This window comes from Scardinius erythrophthalmus (assembly GCF_964197995.2).
Source record: "Scardinius erythrophthalmus genome assembly, chromosome: 10".
Classification (NCBI taxonomy): domain Eukaryota; kingdom Metazoa; phylum Chordata; class Actinopteri; order Cypriniformes; family Leuciscidae; genus Scardinius; species Scardinius erythrophthalmus.
Genome location: NC_138230.1, coordinates 159,334 through 179,118, shown reverse-complemented (window position 1 = coordinate 179,118; position 19,785 = coordinate 159,334). Strand labels below are relative to the sequence as shown.

The following is a 19,785-nucleotide window of genomic DNA, read 5'->3' as shown; positions in this document are numbered from 1 at the left end:
GACGTGAAGGAGTATAATGCGTTAAGAGCTCGCTCAAGTACTACGGAGCTAAACCATTTAGTGCTTTTAAGTAATCAGCAATATTTTAAAATGTATGTGTGGCGAGCAGGACGAGGCCGAGGGCCGTGGGAGGACGGCGCGAGGCCGGTGGCGTAATTATGATGAGCTACACCTGTGAGACGCACCGGTCTCGCATCTCTCACGGAGGAGCGGAGGCATAAAGGAGGAGCGACGACAGTGAAGAGGGAGAGAGGACAGGCCTGTGTTTTAGTTGATGTTTTGTTTTTGGTTTGTGTTGCCAGCAGTCGTCCGTGAGGGGCTGCTGGCTTTTACTTTCATTTTTGTATTTGTGTATTTATTTATTAAATATGTTTTAATGTCCGCCGGTTCCCGCCTCCTTCTTCCCGTAACATCTGAACCCCGTTACATTGGTGCCGAAACCCGGGAAGGAGGAGGAACGCGCTGTCAAAGAGCCCTTGCCGCTGTTGGGAATCCGCGGTGCCATCGAGCATGGCGGGCAGTTTCCGTCGCCATGGACGCTCGAGGCGGTGCGCTGGAGTGAGTTGCCGGGGGGACGGACGAGCTCGCTGCTGGCCGCCTGGGTGCTGGAGGGGCGGCTGCCGTCCGGTAGGGAGCGGAGGAGTCGTCGCCGTTCGCCGTGGGCCGGAGCCTGCTGCCATCCGCCATGACGGGGAGGAGCAGGGAACGGGGGACTCCTGCCGACTGCCCGAACCTGGAGGAGCCGTCGCCGTCCACCAGGCGGCGGAGGAGTGTCGTGCCGTCCACCGAGGTCTATCCAGCGTCACCGCCAGGCACCGCGGAGAAGATCGCCCAGCGGGTGGCGGGCCGGATGGCAGCGCGTTGTGGGAACCGGATCAAGGTTTTTTTTTTTTTTTTTTTTTTTTTTTTTTCTCTCTCCCCTCTCTCGTCTCTGTCGCTCCTCATGCTTCCGTCTCCTGTACTCTCGCCTCGTCTGTCCATACCCCCAGGTACCGCAGCCGCCGTGATCGGTCCCCCCGGGGAGGGGGGGGGGGAGTAGGCGCAGCCTCGGTGGTACCCCCCGGCCTGCGAGGGGCGATGGGGGTATGTGGCGAGCAGGACGAGGCCGAGGGCCGTGGGAGGACGGCGCGAGGCCGGTGGCGTAATTATGATGAGCTACACCTGTGAGACGCACCGGTCTCGCATCTCTCACGGAGGAGCGGAGGCATAAAGGAGGAGCGACGACAGTGAAGAGGGAGAGAGGACAGGCCTGTGTTTTAGTTGATGTTTTGTTTTTGGTTTGTGTTGCCAGCAGTCGTCCGTGAGGGGCTGCTGGCTTTTACTTTCATTTTTGTATTTGTGTATTTATTTATTAAATATGTTTGAATGTCCGCCGGTTCCCGCCTCCTTCTTCCCGTAACATCTGAACCCCGTTACAGTATGCAATGTTTAATAGGCAGCCAATGCAGTGTTGACAGAACCGGGCTAATATGGTCATACTTCCTGGTTCTGGTAAGAACTCGAGCTGCTGCGTTTTGAACCAGCTGTAGTTTGTTTATTAAGCGTGCAGGGCAACCACCCAGTAGAGCATTACAATAATCTAAAGGCAAAGGCAAATTTATTTGTATAGTGCATTTCATACACAGCAGCAATACAATGCGCTTCACACAAAAATATAAAAATAATAAAAATATAACAATATGAAACTACATACAATTTTACAATATAAGACACCAACAAAATAAATAAATAAATAAATTTATTTATACACACATTAACTGTAAAAAGCATCTGAAAAAAGTTTGGTCTTTAATCTAGTTTTAAAAATTGTGATAGTTGGAGCGTTTTTAATGTTTTCTGGTAGCTGGTTCCAGAGATGAACGCCAAAATAGTTAAAAGCGGATTCCCCTTGTTTTGTTTTAACAATAGGTTTTAGTAGAAGCTGTTTATGTTGTGAGTATACGGTCGAAACATATCACAAAGATATTTTGGTTCCAACCCCTTTATTGACTTAAAACTAATAAGAGTGCCTTAAAATTACTCCTATATCTAATTGGTAGCCAGTGTAAGGACTTTAAGATTGGAGTAATATGATCTATTCTTTTGGTTTTAGTAAGGATTCTGGCTGCACAATTCTGTACCATTTGAAGTGGTTTTAAATTCTTTTTAGGGAGTCCTGTTAAAAGCACATTACAATAATCAATCCTACTCGAAATAAAAGCATGTATGATCTTTTCAAGATCCTCCTTAGACATGAACCTTTTTAGCTTATTAATATTTTTAAGATGAAAGTACGCTGATTTTTTTATTGTTTTTATGTGATTATTAAAATTTAGATTATTATCTATTTGGACACCAAGGCTTCTTACCACTTCCTTTGCTACTAAACCCTTTATTTCTAGCAGGGTAGAGATTTTACATCTTTCCCCATTTCTTCCAAAAACTATAACCTCAGTTTTATTTTTATTAAGTTGGAGAAAGTTCTGTGACATCCAAGTATCTATTTCTTCAATGCACTGACAGAGAGTTTCAATGGGGGTATAGTCATTAGGCAATAGGCATTAGAGGTAGATAAATTTGTGTATCATCAGCATAACTATGGTAAGAGATTGAATGTTTCTTTATGATTTTACCAAGTGGTAGCATATAAAGATTAAATAACAGTGGACCCATAATTGAGCCCTGGGGAACTCCACAGGTCAAAGATGTTAGTGTTGAGGAACAATTTCCAATTTTAACAATAAAACTCCTGTCACAAAGATACGATTTTAGCCAGCTGATCACAACACCGGTGAAGCCAACCCAATGTTCCAGTCGATGAAGCAATATGTAATGATCAACAGTATCGAAAGCCGCACTGAGATCCAATAATACTAAGATGGATGCCTTGCCTGCGTCTGTATTTAATCGGATGTCACTTGTGACTTTAGCAAGAACTGTTTCTGTACTATGGTGAGCTCGGAAACCTGACTGAAAATCGTCTAGGTAGCTGTTAAGTTTTAAAAAAGATGTAAGTTGATTAAAAACAAATTTTTCAATAATTTTGCCAATAAACGGTAGGTTTGAAATGGGCCTATAGTTGCTTAATATAGATGTATCCAAGTTATTCTTTTTGAGAAGTGGTTTTATAATCGCAGTCTTTAGGGATTTAGGAAATGAACCCATTTGTAAAGATGAATTTATAATGTTAAGCAATTCTGGTGCTAGAATATGAAAAACAGATTTTAAAAAGGTGGTGGGTAGAGTATCTAGTGTACAAGTGGAAGAGGTGAGGCTTTGTACTGTTTTATTAAGTGTTTCAGTGTCAATCAAACTGAAATTAGCCATCCTGTTTAATGTTCCTGTAGTTGTTTGTTCTAGTTGCATAATAATATGTTTTTGATCTATTATATTCAATCTAATTTGATCAATTTTGGATTTGAAAAAGAACGCGAACTCATTACACTTTATGGTCGAGATGAATTCAAGTGGTAGTTTTTGAGGGGGGGTTGTCAGTTTTTCCACTGTCAAGAAAAGAACACGAGCATTATTTAGATTTTGATTGATAATGTTAGAAAAAAACAACTGTCTTGCTTTACCAGTTTCAGTGTTGAATTTTTTAAGCTTTTCCTTGTAAATATCATAGTGTACTGGGAGTTTGGTTTTACGCCACTGTCTCCACTGTCACAGTAGAGCATTACAATAATCTAGCCTTGATGTCATGAACGCATGAACTAATTGTTCTGCATTTGTCAATGAGAGCATATGACGTAATTTAGATATATTTTTAAGATGGAAAAATGCGGTTTTACAGATACTAGACACGTGACTTTCAAATGAAAGGTTGGTATCAAAGAGCACACACACACACACACACACACACACACACACACACACACACACACACACACACACCCAGGTTCCTAACCGACGACGAAGACTTGACAGAGCAGCCATCAAGTGTTAGACAGTATTCTAGGTTATTACGTGAGGAAGTTTTTTGTCCAATAATTAGAATCTCTGTTTTTTCAGAATTTAGAAGTTGGAAATTACGAGTCATCCAATTTTTTATATCCGCTATGCATTCTGTTAATTTAGTGAATTGGTAAGTTCCGTTAGGTTTTGAAGAAATATAGAGCTGAGTATCGTCGGCATAACAGTGAAAGCTAATGCCATGTTTCCTAATGATATCTCTTAATGGTAGCGTGTGTGTGTGTGTGTGTGTGTGTGTGTGTGTGTGTGTGTGTGAGGGTAGCATGTACAGAGTGAACAGCAGCGGTCCTAGTACTGAGCCTTGTGGTACGCCATACTTAACCTGTGATCGATGAGACATCTCTTCATTTACTGCTACAAACTGATAACGGTCAGATAAGTGTGATTTAAACCATGCTAATGCAATTCCACTAATGCCAACATAATGTTTGAGTCTATTTAAAAGAATGTTGTGGTCGATAGTGTCAAATGCAGCGCTAAGATCGAGTAACACTAATAGAGAGACACAACCACGATCGGATGATAAGAGCAAATCATTTGTGACTCTAATGAGAGCTGTTTCGGTACTATGGTACGGTCTAAATCCGGACTGGAAATCCTCACAGAAATCATTTCTTTCAAGAAAGGAACACAGTTGTGAGGATACTGCCTTTTCTAATATCTTTGACAGAAAAGGTAGATTCGAGATCGGCCTGTAATTGACTAATTCTGAAGGATCAAGTTGCATTTTTTTAACAAGCATTTAATCATAGCCAGCTTAAAGGTTTTTGGTACATATCCTAGAGACAAAGATGAATTAATGATATTAAGAAGAGGATCTATGACCTCTGGAAGCATCTCTTTCAGGAGCTTAGTCGGTATAGGGTCTAACATACATGTTGTAGATTTAGATGAATTAACGAGTTTAGTAAATTCTTCCTCTCCTATAGCAATAAATGAATCAAATTTTCCCTCAGGGAGACTACAATGCACTGCCTGATGCGATACTGTAGTAGACGGTTGCATAGTTATAATTTTGTCCCTGATATTATCAATCTTATAAGTGAAGAAGTTCATAAAGTCATTACTGCTGTGTTGCTTGGAAACTTCGGTGCTTGAAGCTTTATTTTTCGTTAGTTTAGCCACTGTTTCAAATAAATACCTAGGATTATGTTTATTTTCTTCTAATAGGGTTGAAAAATAAGCAGATCTAGCAGCTTTTAAAGCCTCTCTGTAAGTAATTGAGCTCTCTTTCCATGAAATGCGAAATACCTCTAGTTTTGTTTTCTTCCAGTTGCGCTCCATTTTTCTGGCTGCTCTCTTAAGGGCCCGAGTGTGCTCGTTGTACCACGGCGTTAGACTATTTTCTTTAATCTTCTTTAAGCGCAACGGAGCAACTGTGTCTAAAGTGCTGGAAAAGAGAGAGTTAAACGTTTCTGTTGTAATATCTAGTTCTTCTAAGCTATCTGAGATGCTGAGATGATGAAACTGATCAGGAAGATTATTAATAAAGCAATCTTTAGTGGCAGAAAGGATAGGTCTCACATATTTGAAACACGGAGTCGGCTTTGCAGCCTTGGCTAAATGAAGTTTACACGAGATTAGATAATGATCTGAGATGTCATCGCTCTGCTGCAGAATTTCAACGGCATCCACATCTATTCCGTGTGATAATATTAGATCTAGAGTATGATTACGACGATGAGTAGGTCCTGACACGTGTTGTCTAACTCCAATTGAATTTACAATGTCTTTAAATGCCAATCCCAATGCATCTTTTTCATTATCTACGTGTATATTAAAATCTCCAACAATTATGACTTTATTTGCAGTCAATATTAACTCTGATAGAAAGTCCGCAAATTCTTTGATAAAGTCTGTATGGTGCCCTGGTGGCCTGTATACAGTAGCCAGCACAAATCTCAAACGTGATTTATCGTTTACACTATATATTTTTACATTAAGCACCAATGCTTCAAAAGAATTATATTTAAAACTTGATTTCTTAGTGGTTTTGAAACTATTACTATAGATTACAGCAACACCACCCCCTTTGCGTTTCAGACGAGGCTCATGTTTATAACAGTAATCTTGCGGGGTTGATTCATTTAAAGTAATGTAATCGTTTGGTTTTAGCCAGGTTTCTGTCAAACACAGCACATCTAGGTTATTATCTGAAATCATATCTTAACAACGAGTGCTTTTGAAGTAAGCGATCGAATATTCAGCAACCCAAGCTTTAGCATTTGCTCATCTGTATTATAGCTGTTTTTTATTTGTTGAACATCAATTACATTTTTAATCTTAGATGGGTTTGGACGTTTTTTGGATTTCCAAGTTCGGGGAACAGACACAGTCTCTATATGATGATAGCTAGGTGAAAGAGGCTCTATGTGATGGGATTTATCTGACCTTGGTGACGCGAGGCCGCTAGCAGACGGTCGGTTTAGCCAGTCTGTCTGCTTCCTGACCTGGTGCCCAATTTGTCATTTTTTAACAGGAAGGGGGCAGGCTTGTGCAAAATTCAGAATTTCAGAATTGGCCTCCATTCAATTCATGAATTGGAATTGGAATTGAATTTACTAGTGTTAATTTCGTCACCTATTTTTTATTTAGTCTTAGTCTTAGTCTTGTGCCAAATGTCCTTGTTAGTTTTAGTCATATTTAGTCATTCACATATCTTTTTTTGTTAGTCAAGTTTTAGTCGACTAAAAGTCTCGTCATTTTAGTCTAGTTTTAGTCAAAAGAAAACTCAAGGTATCTTAGTCAAGTTTTAAATTTCAAGTTTTAGTCGACTAAAAGTCTTTTAATTTTAGTCTAGTTTTAGTCAAAAAAGAACTCAATATATTTTAGTCTAAGTTTAGTAAAAAAATGTTAGTCGAATTCTTTCTACGCACACACTATTTTATTTCTTGATAACAGACCGGTGCTAACTATAACACACCATTGCCATGAAAAACAGAGCGTTGCCATGAACACACAGGATTCTGTAGAGACCGTAGAGACGGAGCGCACTATTTTCTTTAGCTGAAGCAATACAATCATTTTTAAATCAATAAACTCCTTTTTAAATCATAATTTTGTGTCAAATTATTGATTTATTTGGTAGGTAGCAATGTAATAAGCGGGATCCGAACTCGTTCTGAATATTTTAAAGGTGTAACAGCTGATGAAAAAGCAGAGACGATTGTAGGCGAAAATTAAGAGAGATTTTATCTTAGTTTTTATTTTATGCAAAACATTTTCGTCTCGTCTTTTTTCGTCAACAATAATGCATGTTAATTCAGTCTTAGTCAGCGTTTTTGGACAGTGGTGCAGTCTTGCCATCGTCTCGTTTTAGTCATGAAAAAAAAGGTTGTTGACGAACATATTTCGTCTCGTCTCGTCTGACAAAATGAACACTAGAATTTACTCCGCCCCAGAGGACGTTGAATTGAATTTGAATTGGAATGACAGGAAGTGGAATTAAATTCATGGCAATTCAAAGAAATTCCACACAGTCACACAACAGAAAGAATGGGTTGAGTCTCGCATGCATTCAGTGTTAGGAAGGTTACTTTGGAAATGTTATTGCTTACTGTTACCCATTATAAATGTGGTTTGGATTACTTTATTTTGATAACTTTATCAATGCAAAGCAATTTCGTTTTAAGTTGATTATTAGCTAATTGAATTAAACATTTTACCTCAGTAATACAACTAAATACAATTACAATAAATCAAATTTAATTGTGCTTTGTGCTCTGACATGCACTGTTAACTGTGGGACCTTATATAGACAGGTGTGTGCCTTTCCAAATCATGTCCAATCAACTGAGTTTACCACAGGTGGACTCCAATCCAGTTGTAGAAACATCTCAAGGATGATCAGTAGAAACGGAATGCACTTGAGCCCAATTTTGAGTGTCATGGCAAAGGCTGTGAATACTTATGTACATGTCATTTTTTTGTTTTTATTTTTAAGAAATTTGCAAAGATAAAAAAAAATATGTGGCATTTGAGATCAGAGAACGCTGCTCTGCTGTAGATCTACCCTGGGTTTCCTGTCGGATCTCCATCAATCCCATCAGCCATCAGGGTTTAGCTGACATCACATCATCAGAGTCACACAGTGAAGAAGGTCAACGCTCCTTCATTCAAATGTCTTCTATCATCTCTTGATATGTGATTTGAGGGAGGTCGATGTTTATACATGAGCTGCAGTAAGTGTGTTTCCTTCAGGTCCTGTATCACCTGTTCGAGGAGTTTGCGCACGTGGGCGAGGTGACGGCGCTTGACGTCTTTCTGGGTGTTGTGTGTTTCTTCGTGGTGTCGCTCGGTGGAGTGATGGTGGGCGGCGTGTACGGAGTTCTGGCGGCCTTCACCTCACGCTTCACGGCGCACACACGTGTGATCGAGCCGCTCTTCGTCTTCCTCTACAGTTACATGGCGTATCTGTCCGCTGAGGTCTTCCACCTGTCTGGCATCATGGCGTGAGTCTGGCGTTCCCACTGCTAATGAGCCCAGAGTCTGTGCTTGTGTCTCACACTGGGGTTTCTGTGCGGTTCTCAGGCTCATCGCGTGTGGCGTGGTGATGCGGCCCTACGTGGAGGCCAACATTTCCCACAAATCCTACACCACCATCAAGTACTTCCTGAAGATGTGGAGCAGCGTGAGCGAGACTCTGATCTTCATCTTCTTGGGCCTGTCGACGGTGGCCGGGCCGCACGCCTGGAACTGGACGTTTGTCACCATCACCATCGTCCTCTGTCTGCTGTCTAGGGTTCTGGGTGAGCGTCTCCTCATGCTACGCTAGTTAGAGTTTATCAGGAACAGCCAATGGGTCTAATCAGACATCTTCATTGAGCAGTAAATCAGCATATTAAAATGATTTCTGAAGGATCATGTGACACTGAAGACTGGAGTAATGATGCTGAAAATTCAGCTTTGATCACAGGAATAAATTACACTATACTATATATTCGCATAGAAAACAGCTGATTTACACTGGAATAATATTTCACAGTTTTTACTGTATTTATGATCAAATAAACACAGCCTTGGTGAGCATAATTTTTTTTTTATTATTCCAAACTGTGAGTTTTGTGTGCAGGTGTGATCGGTCTAACGTACATCATTAATAAGTACCGCATGGTGAAGCTGAGTGGCAAGGATCAGTTCATTGTGGCGTACGGGGGCTTGAGGGGCGCGATCGCCTTCTCGCTGGCATTCCTGCTGTCCAGTGACAACTTTCCCATGAAGGACATGTTTCTCACCGCCATCATCACCGTCATCTTCTTCACTGTGTTTGTGCAGGTGAGAGAATTGGACACTCAGTCCCAAGTTGTAGGAAATACTGTAGCCGGTGGTTTCTTGCATATAGGCTTCTGTCACGTGATCACCATCAACCTGCCAATGTTTTTTAGGGAATGACGATTCGACCCCTCGTTGACCTTCTGGCCGTCAAGAAGAGAAAACAAAGTAAAAGTTCAATAAATGAGGAGATTCACACTCAGGTAGTGTACCTGATCTCAAAGACTGAGAAACACGTGATGTAGCCGAGAACTGCTCGGCTGGATGGTTAATGGATAATTAAAATGTTAAATGCTCCTGTTTTGTGTCTCCTGCAGTTCCTGGAACTTTTGCTAACTGGAATAGACGGCGTGTGCGGACACTACGGACATCATCACTGGAGGGACAAGTGCGAAAATCCTGTCATGGTTTACTGTTTATCCTCATGTTTTGTATCAATCTTCACACTGCTTTTCCATACAGTGACCAGATGCTCTCTAAAAATATCAAGAGTACTGATATCGAGTATTTGGTTTAATCTGCGAATGAGTTTTAGGATCTGTGGAGGCCTTGATTCTCAGAAGCTTTGAACTGTGAATAACAACTTAAATTTGGTCTGTTGGTTTTCTTCTTTTGTACTCTACAGTAAAATAATGACAAACATAGTGATGTACTGAAATTTCAGCAAAAGAAAACAATTCTGCAAAAAAATGATTGTTCTGTTTTGGTCAAAATAGTTTTGAAGTGACACATTATTAGCGCTTATCTTATGTATTTAACTGTGTGCAGGAGACATGAGGGTGAGTAAATGATGCCAGGTGTTCACAGGCTTGACTCTTGTATTTCAGATCTTGTAAATATTCTAGTTTCTGATGCGTGTTCTTCTGCAGGCTGAATCGCTTTAATAAGCGTTACATCAAGCGGTGTCTGATCACTGGAGAGCGATCGCAGGAACCGCAGCTCATCTCCTTCTACAATAAGATGGAGCTCAAACAGGCCATGATGCTGCTGGAGAGCAACAGTTCAGCCAGTCTGATCACTGCATCGGCCATACCGTGAGATTCCACACACTGCACACGCTCACATCACACTCCTCACACACACTGCACACGCTCACATCACACTCCTCACACACACTGCACACGCTCACATTACACTCCTCACTGCACACGCTCACATCACAGTCCTCACTGCACACGCTCACATCACACTCCTCACTGCACACGCTCACATCACACTCCTCACACACACTGCACACGCTCACATCACACTCCTCACTGCACACGCTCACATCACACTCCTCACTGCACACGCTCACATCACACTCCTCACTGCACACGCTCACATCACACTCCTCACTGCACACGCTCACATCACACTCCTCACTGCACACGCTCACATCACACTCCTCACTGCACACGCTCACATCACACTCCTCACTGCACACACTCACATCACACTCCTCACACTGCACACACTCACATCACACTCCTCACTGCACACACTCACATCACACTCCTCACTGCACACACTCACATCACGCTCCTCACTGCACACGCTCACATCACGCTCCTCACTGCACACGCTCACATCACGCTCCTCACTGCACACGCTCACATCACACTCCTCACTGCACACGCTCACATCACACTCCTCACTGCACACGCTCACATCACACTCCTCACTGCACACGCTCACATCACACTCCTCACTGCACACGCTCACATCACACTCCTCACTGCACACGCTCACATCACACTCCTCACTGCACACGCTCACATCACACTCCTCACTGCACACGCTCACATCACACTCCTCACTGCACACGCTCACATCACACTCCTCACTGCACACGCTCACATCACACTCCTCACTGCACACGCTCACATCACACTCCTCACTGCACACGCTCACATCACACTCCTCACTGCACACGCTCACATCACACTCCTCACTGCACACGCTCACATCACACTCCTCACTGCACACGCTCACATCACACTCCTCACTGCACACGCTCACATCACACTCCTCACTGCACACGCTCACATCACACTCCTCACTGCACACGCTCACATCACACTCCTCACTGCACACGCTCACATCACACTCCTCACTGCACACGCTCACATCACACTCCTCACTGCACACGCTCACATCACGCTCCTCACTGCACACGCTCACATCACGCTCCTCACTGCACACGCTCACATCACGCTCCTCACTGCACACGCTCACATCACGCTCCTCACTGCACACGCTCACATCACGCTCCTCACTGCACACACTCACATCACACTCCTCACTGCACACGCTCACATCACACTCCTCACTGCACACGCTCACATCACACTCCTCACTGCACACGCTCACATCACACTCCTCACTGCACACGCTCACATCACACTCCTCACACTGCACACGCTCACATCACACTCCTCACTGCACACGCTCACATCACACTCCTCACTGCACACGCTCACATCACACTCCTCACTGCACACGCTCACATCACACTCCTCACTGCACACGCTCACATCACACTCCTCACACTGCACACGCTCACATCACACTCCTCACTGCACACACTCACATCACACTCCTCACTGCACACACTCACATCACACTCCTCACTGCACACGCTCACATCACACTCCTCACTGCACACGCTCACATCACACTCCTCACTGCACACGCTCACATCACACTCCTCACTGCACACGCTCACATCACACTCCTCACACTGCACACGCTCACATCACACTCCTCACTGCACACGCTCACATCACACTCCTCACTGCACACGCTCACATCACACTCCTCACTGCACACGCTCACATCACACTCCTCACTGCACACGCTCACATCACACTCCTCACACTGCACACGCTCACATCACACTCCTCACTGCACACACTCACATCACACTCCTCACTGCACACACTCACATCACACTCCTCACACTGCACACGCTCACATCACACTCCTCACTGCACACACTCACATCACACTCCTCACTGCACACGCTCACATCACACTCCTCACTGCACACGCTCACATCACACTCCTCACTGCACACGCTCACATCACACTCCTCACTGCACACGCTCACATCACACTCCTCACTGCACACACTCACATCACACTCCTCACTGCACACGCTCACATCACACTCCTCACTGCACACGCTCACATCACACTCCTCACTCCACACGCTCACATCACACTCCTCACTGCACACACTCACATCACACTCCTCACTGCACACGCTCACATCACACTCCTCACTGCACACGCTCACATCACACTCCTCACTGCACACGCTCACATCACACTCCTCACTGCACACGCTCACATCACACTCCTCACTGCACACGCTCACATCACACTCTTCACACTGCACACACTCACATCACACTCCTCACTGCACACGCTCACATCACACTCCTCACTGCACACGCTCACATCACACTCCTCACTGCACACGCTCACATCACACTCCTCACTGCACACGCTCACATCACACTCTTCACACTGCACACACTCACATCACACTCCTCACTGCACACGCTCACATCACACTCCTCACTGCACACGCTCACATCACACTCCTCACACTGCACACGCTCACATCACACTCCTCACTCCACACGCTCACATCACACTCCTCACTGCACACGCTCACATCACACTCCTCACTGCACACGCTCACATCACACTCCTCACTGCACACACTCACATCACACTCCTCACTGCACACGCTCACATCACACTCCTCACTGCACACGCTCACATCACACTCCTCACTGCACACGCTCACATCACACTCCTCACTGCACACGCTCACATCACACTCCTCACTGCACACGCTCACATCACACTCTTCACACTGCACACACTCACATCACACTCCTCACTGCACACACTCACATCACACTCCTCACTGCACACGCTCACATCACACTCCTCACTGCACACACTCACATCACGCTCCTCACACACACTGCACACGCTCACATCACACTCCTCACTGCACACACTCACATCACACTCCTCACTGCACACGCTCACATCACACTCCTCACTGCACACGCTCACATCACACTCCTCACTGCACACGCTCACATCACACTCCTCACTGCACACACTCACATCACACTCCTCACACTGCACACACTCACATCACACTCCTCACTGCACACGCTCACATCACACTCTTCACACTGCCCATGCTTACATCACACTCCTCACTGCACACGCTCACATCACACTCCTCACTGCACACACTCACATCACACTCCTCACTGCACACACTCACATCACACTCCTCACTGCACACACTCACATCACACTCCTCACTGCACACACTCACATCACACTCCTCACTGCACACACTCACATCACACTCCTCACTGCACACGCTCACATCACACTCCTCACTGCACACGCTCACATCACACTCCTCACTGCACACGCTCACATCACACTCCTCACACTGCACACACTCACATCACACTCCTCACTGCACACGCTCACATCACACTCCTCACTGCACACGCTCACATCACACTCCTCACTGCACACACTCACATCACACTCCTCACACTGCACACACTCACATCACACTCCTCACTGCACACGCTCACATCACACTCCTCACTGCACACGCTCACATCACACTCCTCACTGCACACGCTCACATCACGCTCCTCACACTGCACACGCTCACATCACACTCCTCACACTGCACACGCTCACATCACACTCCTCACTGCACACACTCACATCACACTCCTCACACTGCACACGCTCACATCACGCTCCTCACACACACTCACATCACACTCCTCACTGCACACGCTCACATCACACTCCTCACACTGCACACACTCACATCACACTCCTCACTGCACACGCTCACATCACACTCCTCACTGCACACGCTCACATCACACTCCTCACTGCACACACTCACATCACACTCCTCACACTGCACACACTCCTCACACTGCACACACTCACATCACACTCCTCACTGCACACACTCACATCACACTCCTCACACTGCACACGCTCACATCACGCTCCTCACACACACTCACATCACACTCCTCACTGCACACGCTCACATCACGCTCCTCACTGCACACACTCACATCACACTCCTCACTGCACACGCTCACATCACACTCCTCACTGCACACACTCACATCACACTCCTCACTGCACACGCTCACATCACACTCCTCACTGCACACACTCACATCACACTCTTCACTGCACACGCTCACATCACACTCCTCACTGCACACGCTCACATCACACTCCTCACACTGCCCATGCTTACATCACACTCCTCACTGCACACGCTCACATCACACTCCTCACTGCACACGCTCACATCACACTCCTCACTGCACACGCTCACATCACACTCCTCACACTGCCCATGCTTACATCACACTCCTCACTGCACACGCTCACATCACACTCCTCACTGCACACACTCACATCACACTCCTCACTGCACACACTCACATCACACTCCTCACTGCACACGCTCACATCACACTCCTCACTGCACACACTCACATCACACTCCTCACTGCACACACTCACATCACACTCCTCACTGCACACACTCACATCACACTCCTCACTGCACACGCTCACATCACACTCCTCACTGCACACGCTCACATCACACTCCTCACTGCACACGCTCACATCACACTCCTCACTGCACACACTCACATCACACTCCTCACTGCACACACTCACATCACACTCCTCACTGCACACACTCACATCACACTCCTCACTGCACACGCTCACATCACACTCCTCACTGCACACGCTCACATCACGCTCCTCACACACACTGCACACGCTCACATCACACTCCTCACTGCACACACTCACATCACACTCCTCACTGCACACGCTCACATCACACTCCTCACTGCACACACTCACATCACACTCTTCACACTGCCCATGCTTACATCACACTCCTCACTGCACACGCTCACATCACACTCCTCACTGCACACACTCACATCACACTCCTCACTGCACACACTCACATCACACTCCTCACTGCACACGCTCACATCACACTCCTCACTGCACACGCTCACATCACACTCCTCACTGCACACACTCACATCACACTCCTCACTGCACACACTCACATCACACTCCTCACTGCACACACTCACATCACACTCCTCACTGCACACACTCACATCACACTCCTCACTGCACACGCTCACATCACACTCCTCACTGCACACACTCACATCACACTCCTCACTGCACACACTCACATCACACTCCTCACACTGCACACACTCACATCACACTCCTCACTGCACACGCTCACATCACACTCCTCACACTCCACACGCTCACATCACACTCCTCACTCCACACGCTCACATCACACTCCTCACTGCATGTGTGTGTGTGTGTGTGTCTGCAGACAGCAGCGCAGCAGGAGGACGCTCAACATCTCTAAAGAACGAGAAGAAGAAATCAGAAAGATTCTGCGAGCAAACCTGCAGAAGACGCGACAGAGAGTGAGACTCATGACATACTGATTGCATGTGTTCTGTGCACAGCCAGTGTGAATGTTCTGTGTAGAATGCCTGGGTGACGTGGTACAAGTGTTGTATACAACATAGCACACTCTCAGGTAGGCTGCTGTATCCCATAGTGCAATGCACTCAACCTTGAAGCGGCAGTAATTTCAACATCATCTTGACTCATTATTTGGTCAGAATGACACAATTTTTTAACATTTACGCTAGATTTAGATTTATTTCCTATTTAATTGACGTCAAATAATTGTGCATTTGTGTTGCTAAAGCTCTCGCTGAATTAAACATGCATTATGAGGTCATGTAGCATATTGTTTGAAATGTTTATGCTTGCATAATGTGTTTTACACAATTTTTTCTAAAGAAGCAGCAGGTGATACTAAGTGTGTACTGCACTGTGTGAGGTTAGCAGTGTTCTAGGATTCTTGGTAGGGTTGCACCAGACATTCGTAAGTTCTTTCTTAAATTGAAACGTAAAGTGCACAAAGTAACTATGTACTATGTACGTAAAGTAACTATGTACTTTGTTCCGTTGCACCATTTGTTCGTAAGGCAGAACGTTGCTGTAGGTCGTAAGCTCTCCCTAAAATAATGCGTAGTCACATAATATGACGTTTAGCCTTGATGATCCAATAGCAGCCTTCAAATACGTGAGCAGAAGTTATGTTGAAATGCCGTGAATTTCAGTTTATCCTTCATTCTAACTTATTTTGCCTCACGTTACTAACGGTACAAATAAGTTTCCATTAAATACGATAGCATACTTGATCATTAATAACATAAGTTTTTTTTGATATGTAAATAACATTCAGAAACTGTATTTGAAATGAAGTGAATAAGGATCAATAAATAAATATTGATACAAAAACATAAGAAATTACGTTTATTGATTATGACTGATATTTGACATGCACAACATGGACCGATGCACACAGCGGCGTGCTGTTTAGGACGGGTTCGTGTTAAAGAGCCGCTAACAAAGTAATCTTTTCACATAATGTTCTCTCTCTTAAAATGTAAGCGAGTGTAAATGTCAGCATTATCATATATGTGTAAAGAATTGAAGTCTGTCCGGTAAAAGAAGAGCTTATTGATGCAGTTCAGTCTGTCTGGTATTCTATTCCAACCGTTACTCCTGATCGGAGGCTGCCGTAAATATTTAGTTTATACGTAGAGTTACGCTTCAACTAAGTTTAATGGTGCAACGCAAAAATATTTAGAAGTGCGTAAGTAACTTAGTGTCCATTTACGTCAAAACTAGGCTAAGTTGTAACTTACGCACAGTTGGTGCAACCGGCCCCTGTGCTTCAGTGCTTGGGAAATGCAGCACACATTTATTTAGATGTAAGCGCTGAGATGTGTGTGTCTCTTGCTCAGTTCACTGCAGTCTTATTTACTGGACTGTGCAAGTAACTCTTGTTTGTGTGTGTGTGTGTGTGTGTGTGTGTGTGTGGTTAGCTGCGCTCGTACAGCAGACACACACTGATGCCTGATGCTGAAGAAGACGACTGGAGCGAGACGCGGATCAGGAAACAGCGCGTGGAAATAGAGCGGCGGGTGAGTAAGAAAAGAAAGAAAGAAAGTAATGCTTTCATTTATTTGTCTGTATTTAAACGCTCAAGCCAAAGGAAAAGCCAGTAATTTAGGGTGTCACTTTTCCAGATGAGCCACTTTCTGATGGTTCCTCCTAATCGCTCCGAGTCTCCTGCAGTGCGGAGAGGCCACTTCGAGTCAGGTGACTTTCTCAGGTCTTTCCAGGGTCACTCGAGTCAGGTGACCTTCTCAGGTGTTTCCAAGGTTACTCGAGTCAGGTGACCTTCTCAGGTGTTTCCAGGGTCACTCGAGTCAGGTGACCTTCTCAGGTGTTTCCAAGGTTACTCGAGTCAGGTGACCTTCTTAGGTGTTTCCAGGGTCACTCGAGTCAGGTGACCTTCTCAGGTGTTTCCAGGGTCACTCGAGTCAGGTGACCTTCTCAGGTGTTTCCAAGGTCACTCGAGTCAGGTGACCTTCTCAGGTGTTTCCAAGGTTACTCGAGTCAGGTGACCTTCTTAGGTGTTTCTAAGGTCACTCGAGTCAGGTGACCTTCTCAGGTGTTTCCAGGGTCACTCGAGTCAGGTGACCTTCTCAAGTGAGTGTTCCAAGGTCACTCGAGTCAGGTGATCTTCTCAAGTGTTTCCAAGGTCACTCGAGTCAGGTGACCTTCTCAGGTGTGAGTCAGGTGACCTTCTCAGGTGTTTCCAAGGTCACTTGAGTCAGGTGACCTTCTCAGGTGTGAGCCAGGTGACCTTCTCAGGTATTTCCAAGGTCACCCGAGTCAGGTGACCTTCTCAGGTGTGAGCCAGGTGACCTTCTCAGGTATTTCCAAGGTCACTTGAGTCAGGTGACCTTCTCAGGTGTGAGTCAGGTGACCTTCTCAGGTGTTTCCAAGGTCACTTGAGTCAGGTGACCTTCTCAGGTGTGAGCCAGGTGACCTTCTCAGGTGTTTCCAAGGTCACTTGAGTCAGGTGACCTTCTCAGGTGTGAGCCAGGTGACCTTCTCAGGTATTTCCAAGGTCACTCGAGTCAGGTGACCTTCTCAGGTGTTTTCAAGGTCATTCAATAAACAGAATGTGGCATTGAGTGTTTGAAATGTTGTCTTCCAGACAGCCGAGGTCAGACGGCCAGGCCGAGTATCCTAGTGTCGGTCCCCAGAGACCCTGAGAACCGCGACGGATCCGCTCAGAACCAGAACCCGGACGGTGTGCAGGAAAGCCGAGGACACAAGCTGAGCGTGACATTTGCTCTGGGTGGGGAGGAGCAGAACCTGCCTCGGTGTTTGAGTGATCCGGGTCCACATAACCTGCTGGAGGAGGAAGAGCTGTTTTAGCACAAAGACTGAGGTTGCTTGTTTGTTTGTATTTTATATGTGTTTTATGCAGTGGAAAATTATTAAAAGGTTATGTAAACTGAGCTGCCTATCTTGCCCAGGACACTCCCGTAAAAGAGATTTTAATCTTAGTGAGTCTTCTTTCCTGGTTAACCCTCTGGGGTCTAAGGTGTTTTTGGGGTCCTTGAGATGTTCTGACATGCCCTGACATTTGTGCTTTTTTCAGTTGCTTATAAACATATTAATGGCAAAGGTATAATTACACACTATTTAGCACAAACAGGGCTACCATAATATGTGAGCAACATGTATGTACATGTTTGTATTTTTGAGAAAATAATGTTTGAATTGTGTATTGAAAAAACAAAAAATTAAAGTTTCTGAAATAAGGCCACAAAACACATACTAAATATGTGTCGACTAGACTTCTGAATAATGCATTTTGTCGCCTAGAGTTTTTTCTTCAAAATGATGTGAAAATCATCCTGCCTAATCATTCTCATAAAACAATACATTGATTTAAATTTTGTAAGACACTTTTTGTTTGGAAAGGCAATATGCGAGTGGGCGTGATTCACACCTGAGAAGACAATGACCCGCATAATGAGCCTTTCATTCAGGTGTGTGACTGAGCCACAAGAAAGAATGCAATATGTGTATACATATATATATATGTATATAGCCTATTATTGGTTCACAGTTGGAAACACAGTTGTTGTTGTTTTTTTCACAAATTGTGCTTGCAAATTGTATAATATCCAAGGTAAACATTTCTAGTAATTGTGCAGTTAATTGTTCTCATTGTTCTTATTCTGTATTTTCAGATTTGGAATATATTCTCTACCCAAATGTGTCACTAATAAAACAATAAAAATTATTTAAAGAGAAGGCTTATGTTGACCTTTTAAGATTTTGTTTACATCTATCTTTGTATATATATATATATATATATATATATATATATATATATATATATATATATATATATATATATATATATATATATATATGTGTATGTATTATTATTATTATTTTTTTTTATTATTATTATTATTATTTTTGCTATTTTATTAAAAATGTTATACAATTTCAACAACAATTAAAATTGTAACAATA

General features: G+C 44.4%; 1 protein-coding gene across 2 annotated transcripts in view; it reads left to right on the top strand.

Annotated features, from left to right (window-relative positions):
- Positions 1-19,575, top strand: part of slc9a1b (solute carrier family 9 member A1b) — a 38,253-nt gene extending 18,678 nt beyond the window's left edge. The window contains exons 3-12 of one of the 2 annotated variants that reach the window (XM_081375990.1): positions 8,152-8,402; positions 8,482-8,699; positions 9,023-9,225; positions 9,336-9,425; positions 9,540-9,610; positions 10,092-10,256; positions 15,686-15,782; positions 17,262-17,360; positions 17,466-17,538; positions 18,446-19,575. In XM_081375990.1, the coding sequence (XP_081232116.1) occupies positions 8,152-8,402; positions 8,482-8,699; positions 9,023-9,225; positions 9,336-9,425; positions 9,540-9,610; positions 10,092-10,256; positions 15,686-15,782; positions 17,262-17,360; positions 17,466-17,538; positions 18,446-18,669 (1,491 nt within the window). In that variant the 3' untranslated portion in view covers positions 18,670-19,575. The remainder of the gene's footprint in view (positions 1-8,151; positions 8,403-8,481; positions 8,700-9,022; positions 9,226-9,335; positions 9,426-9,539; positions 9,611-10,091; positions 10,257-15,685; positions 15,783-17,261; positions 17,361-17,465; positions 17,539-18,445) is intronic. The other variant, XM_081375991.1, reaches the window with a different exon arrangement.
- Positions 19,576-19,785: the final 210 nt, after the last annotated feature.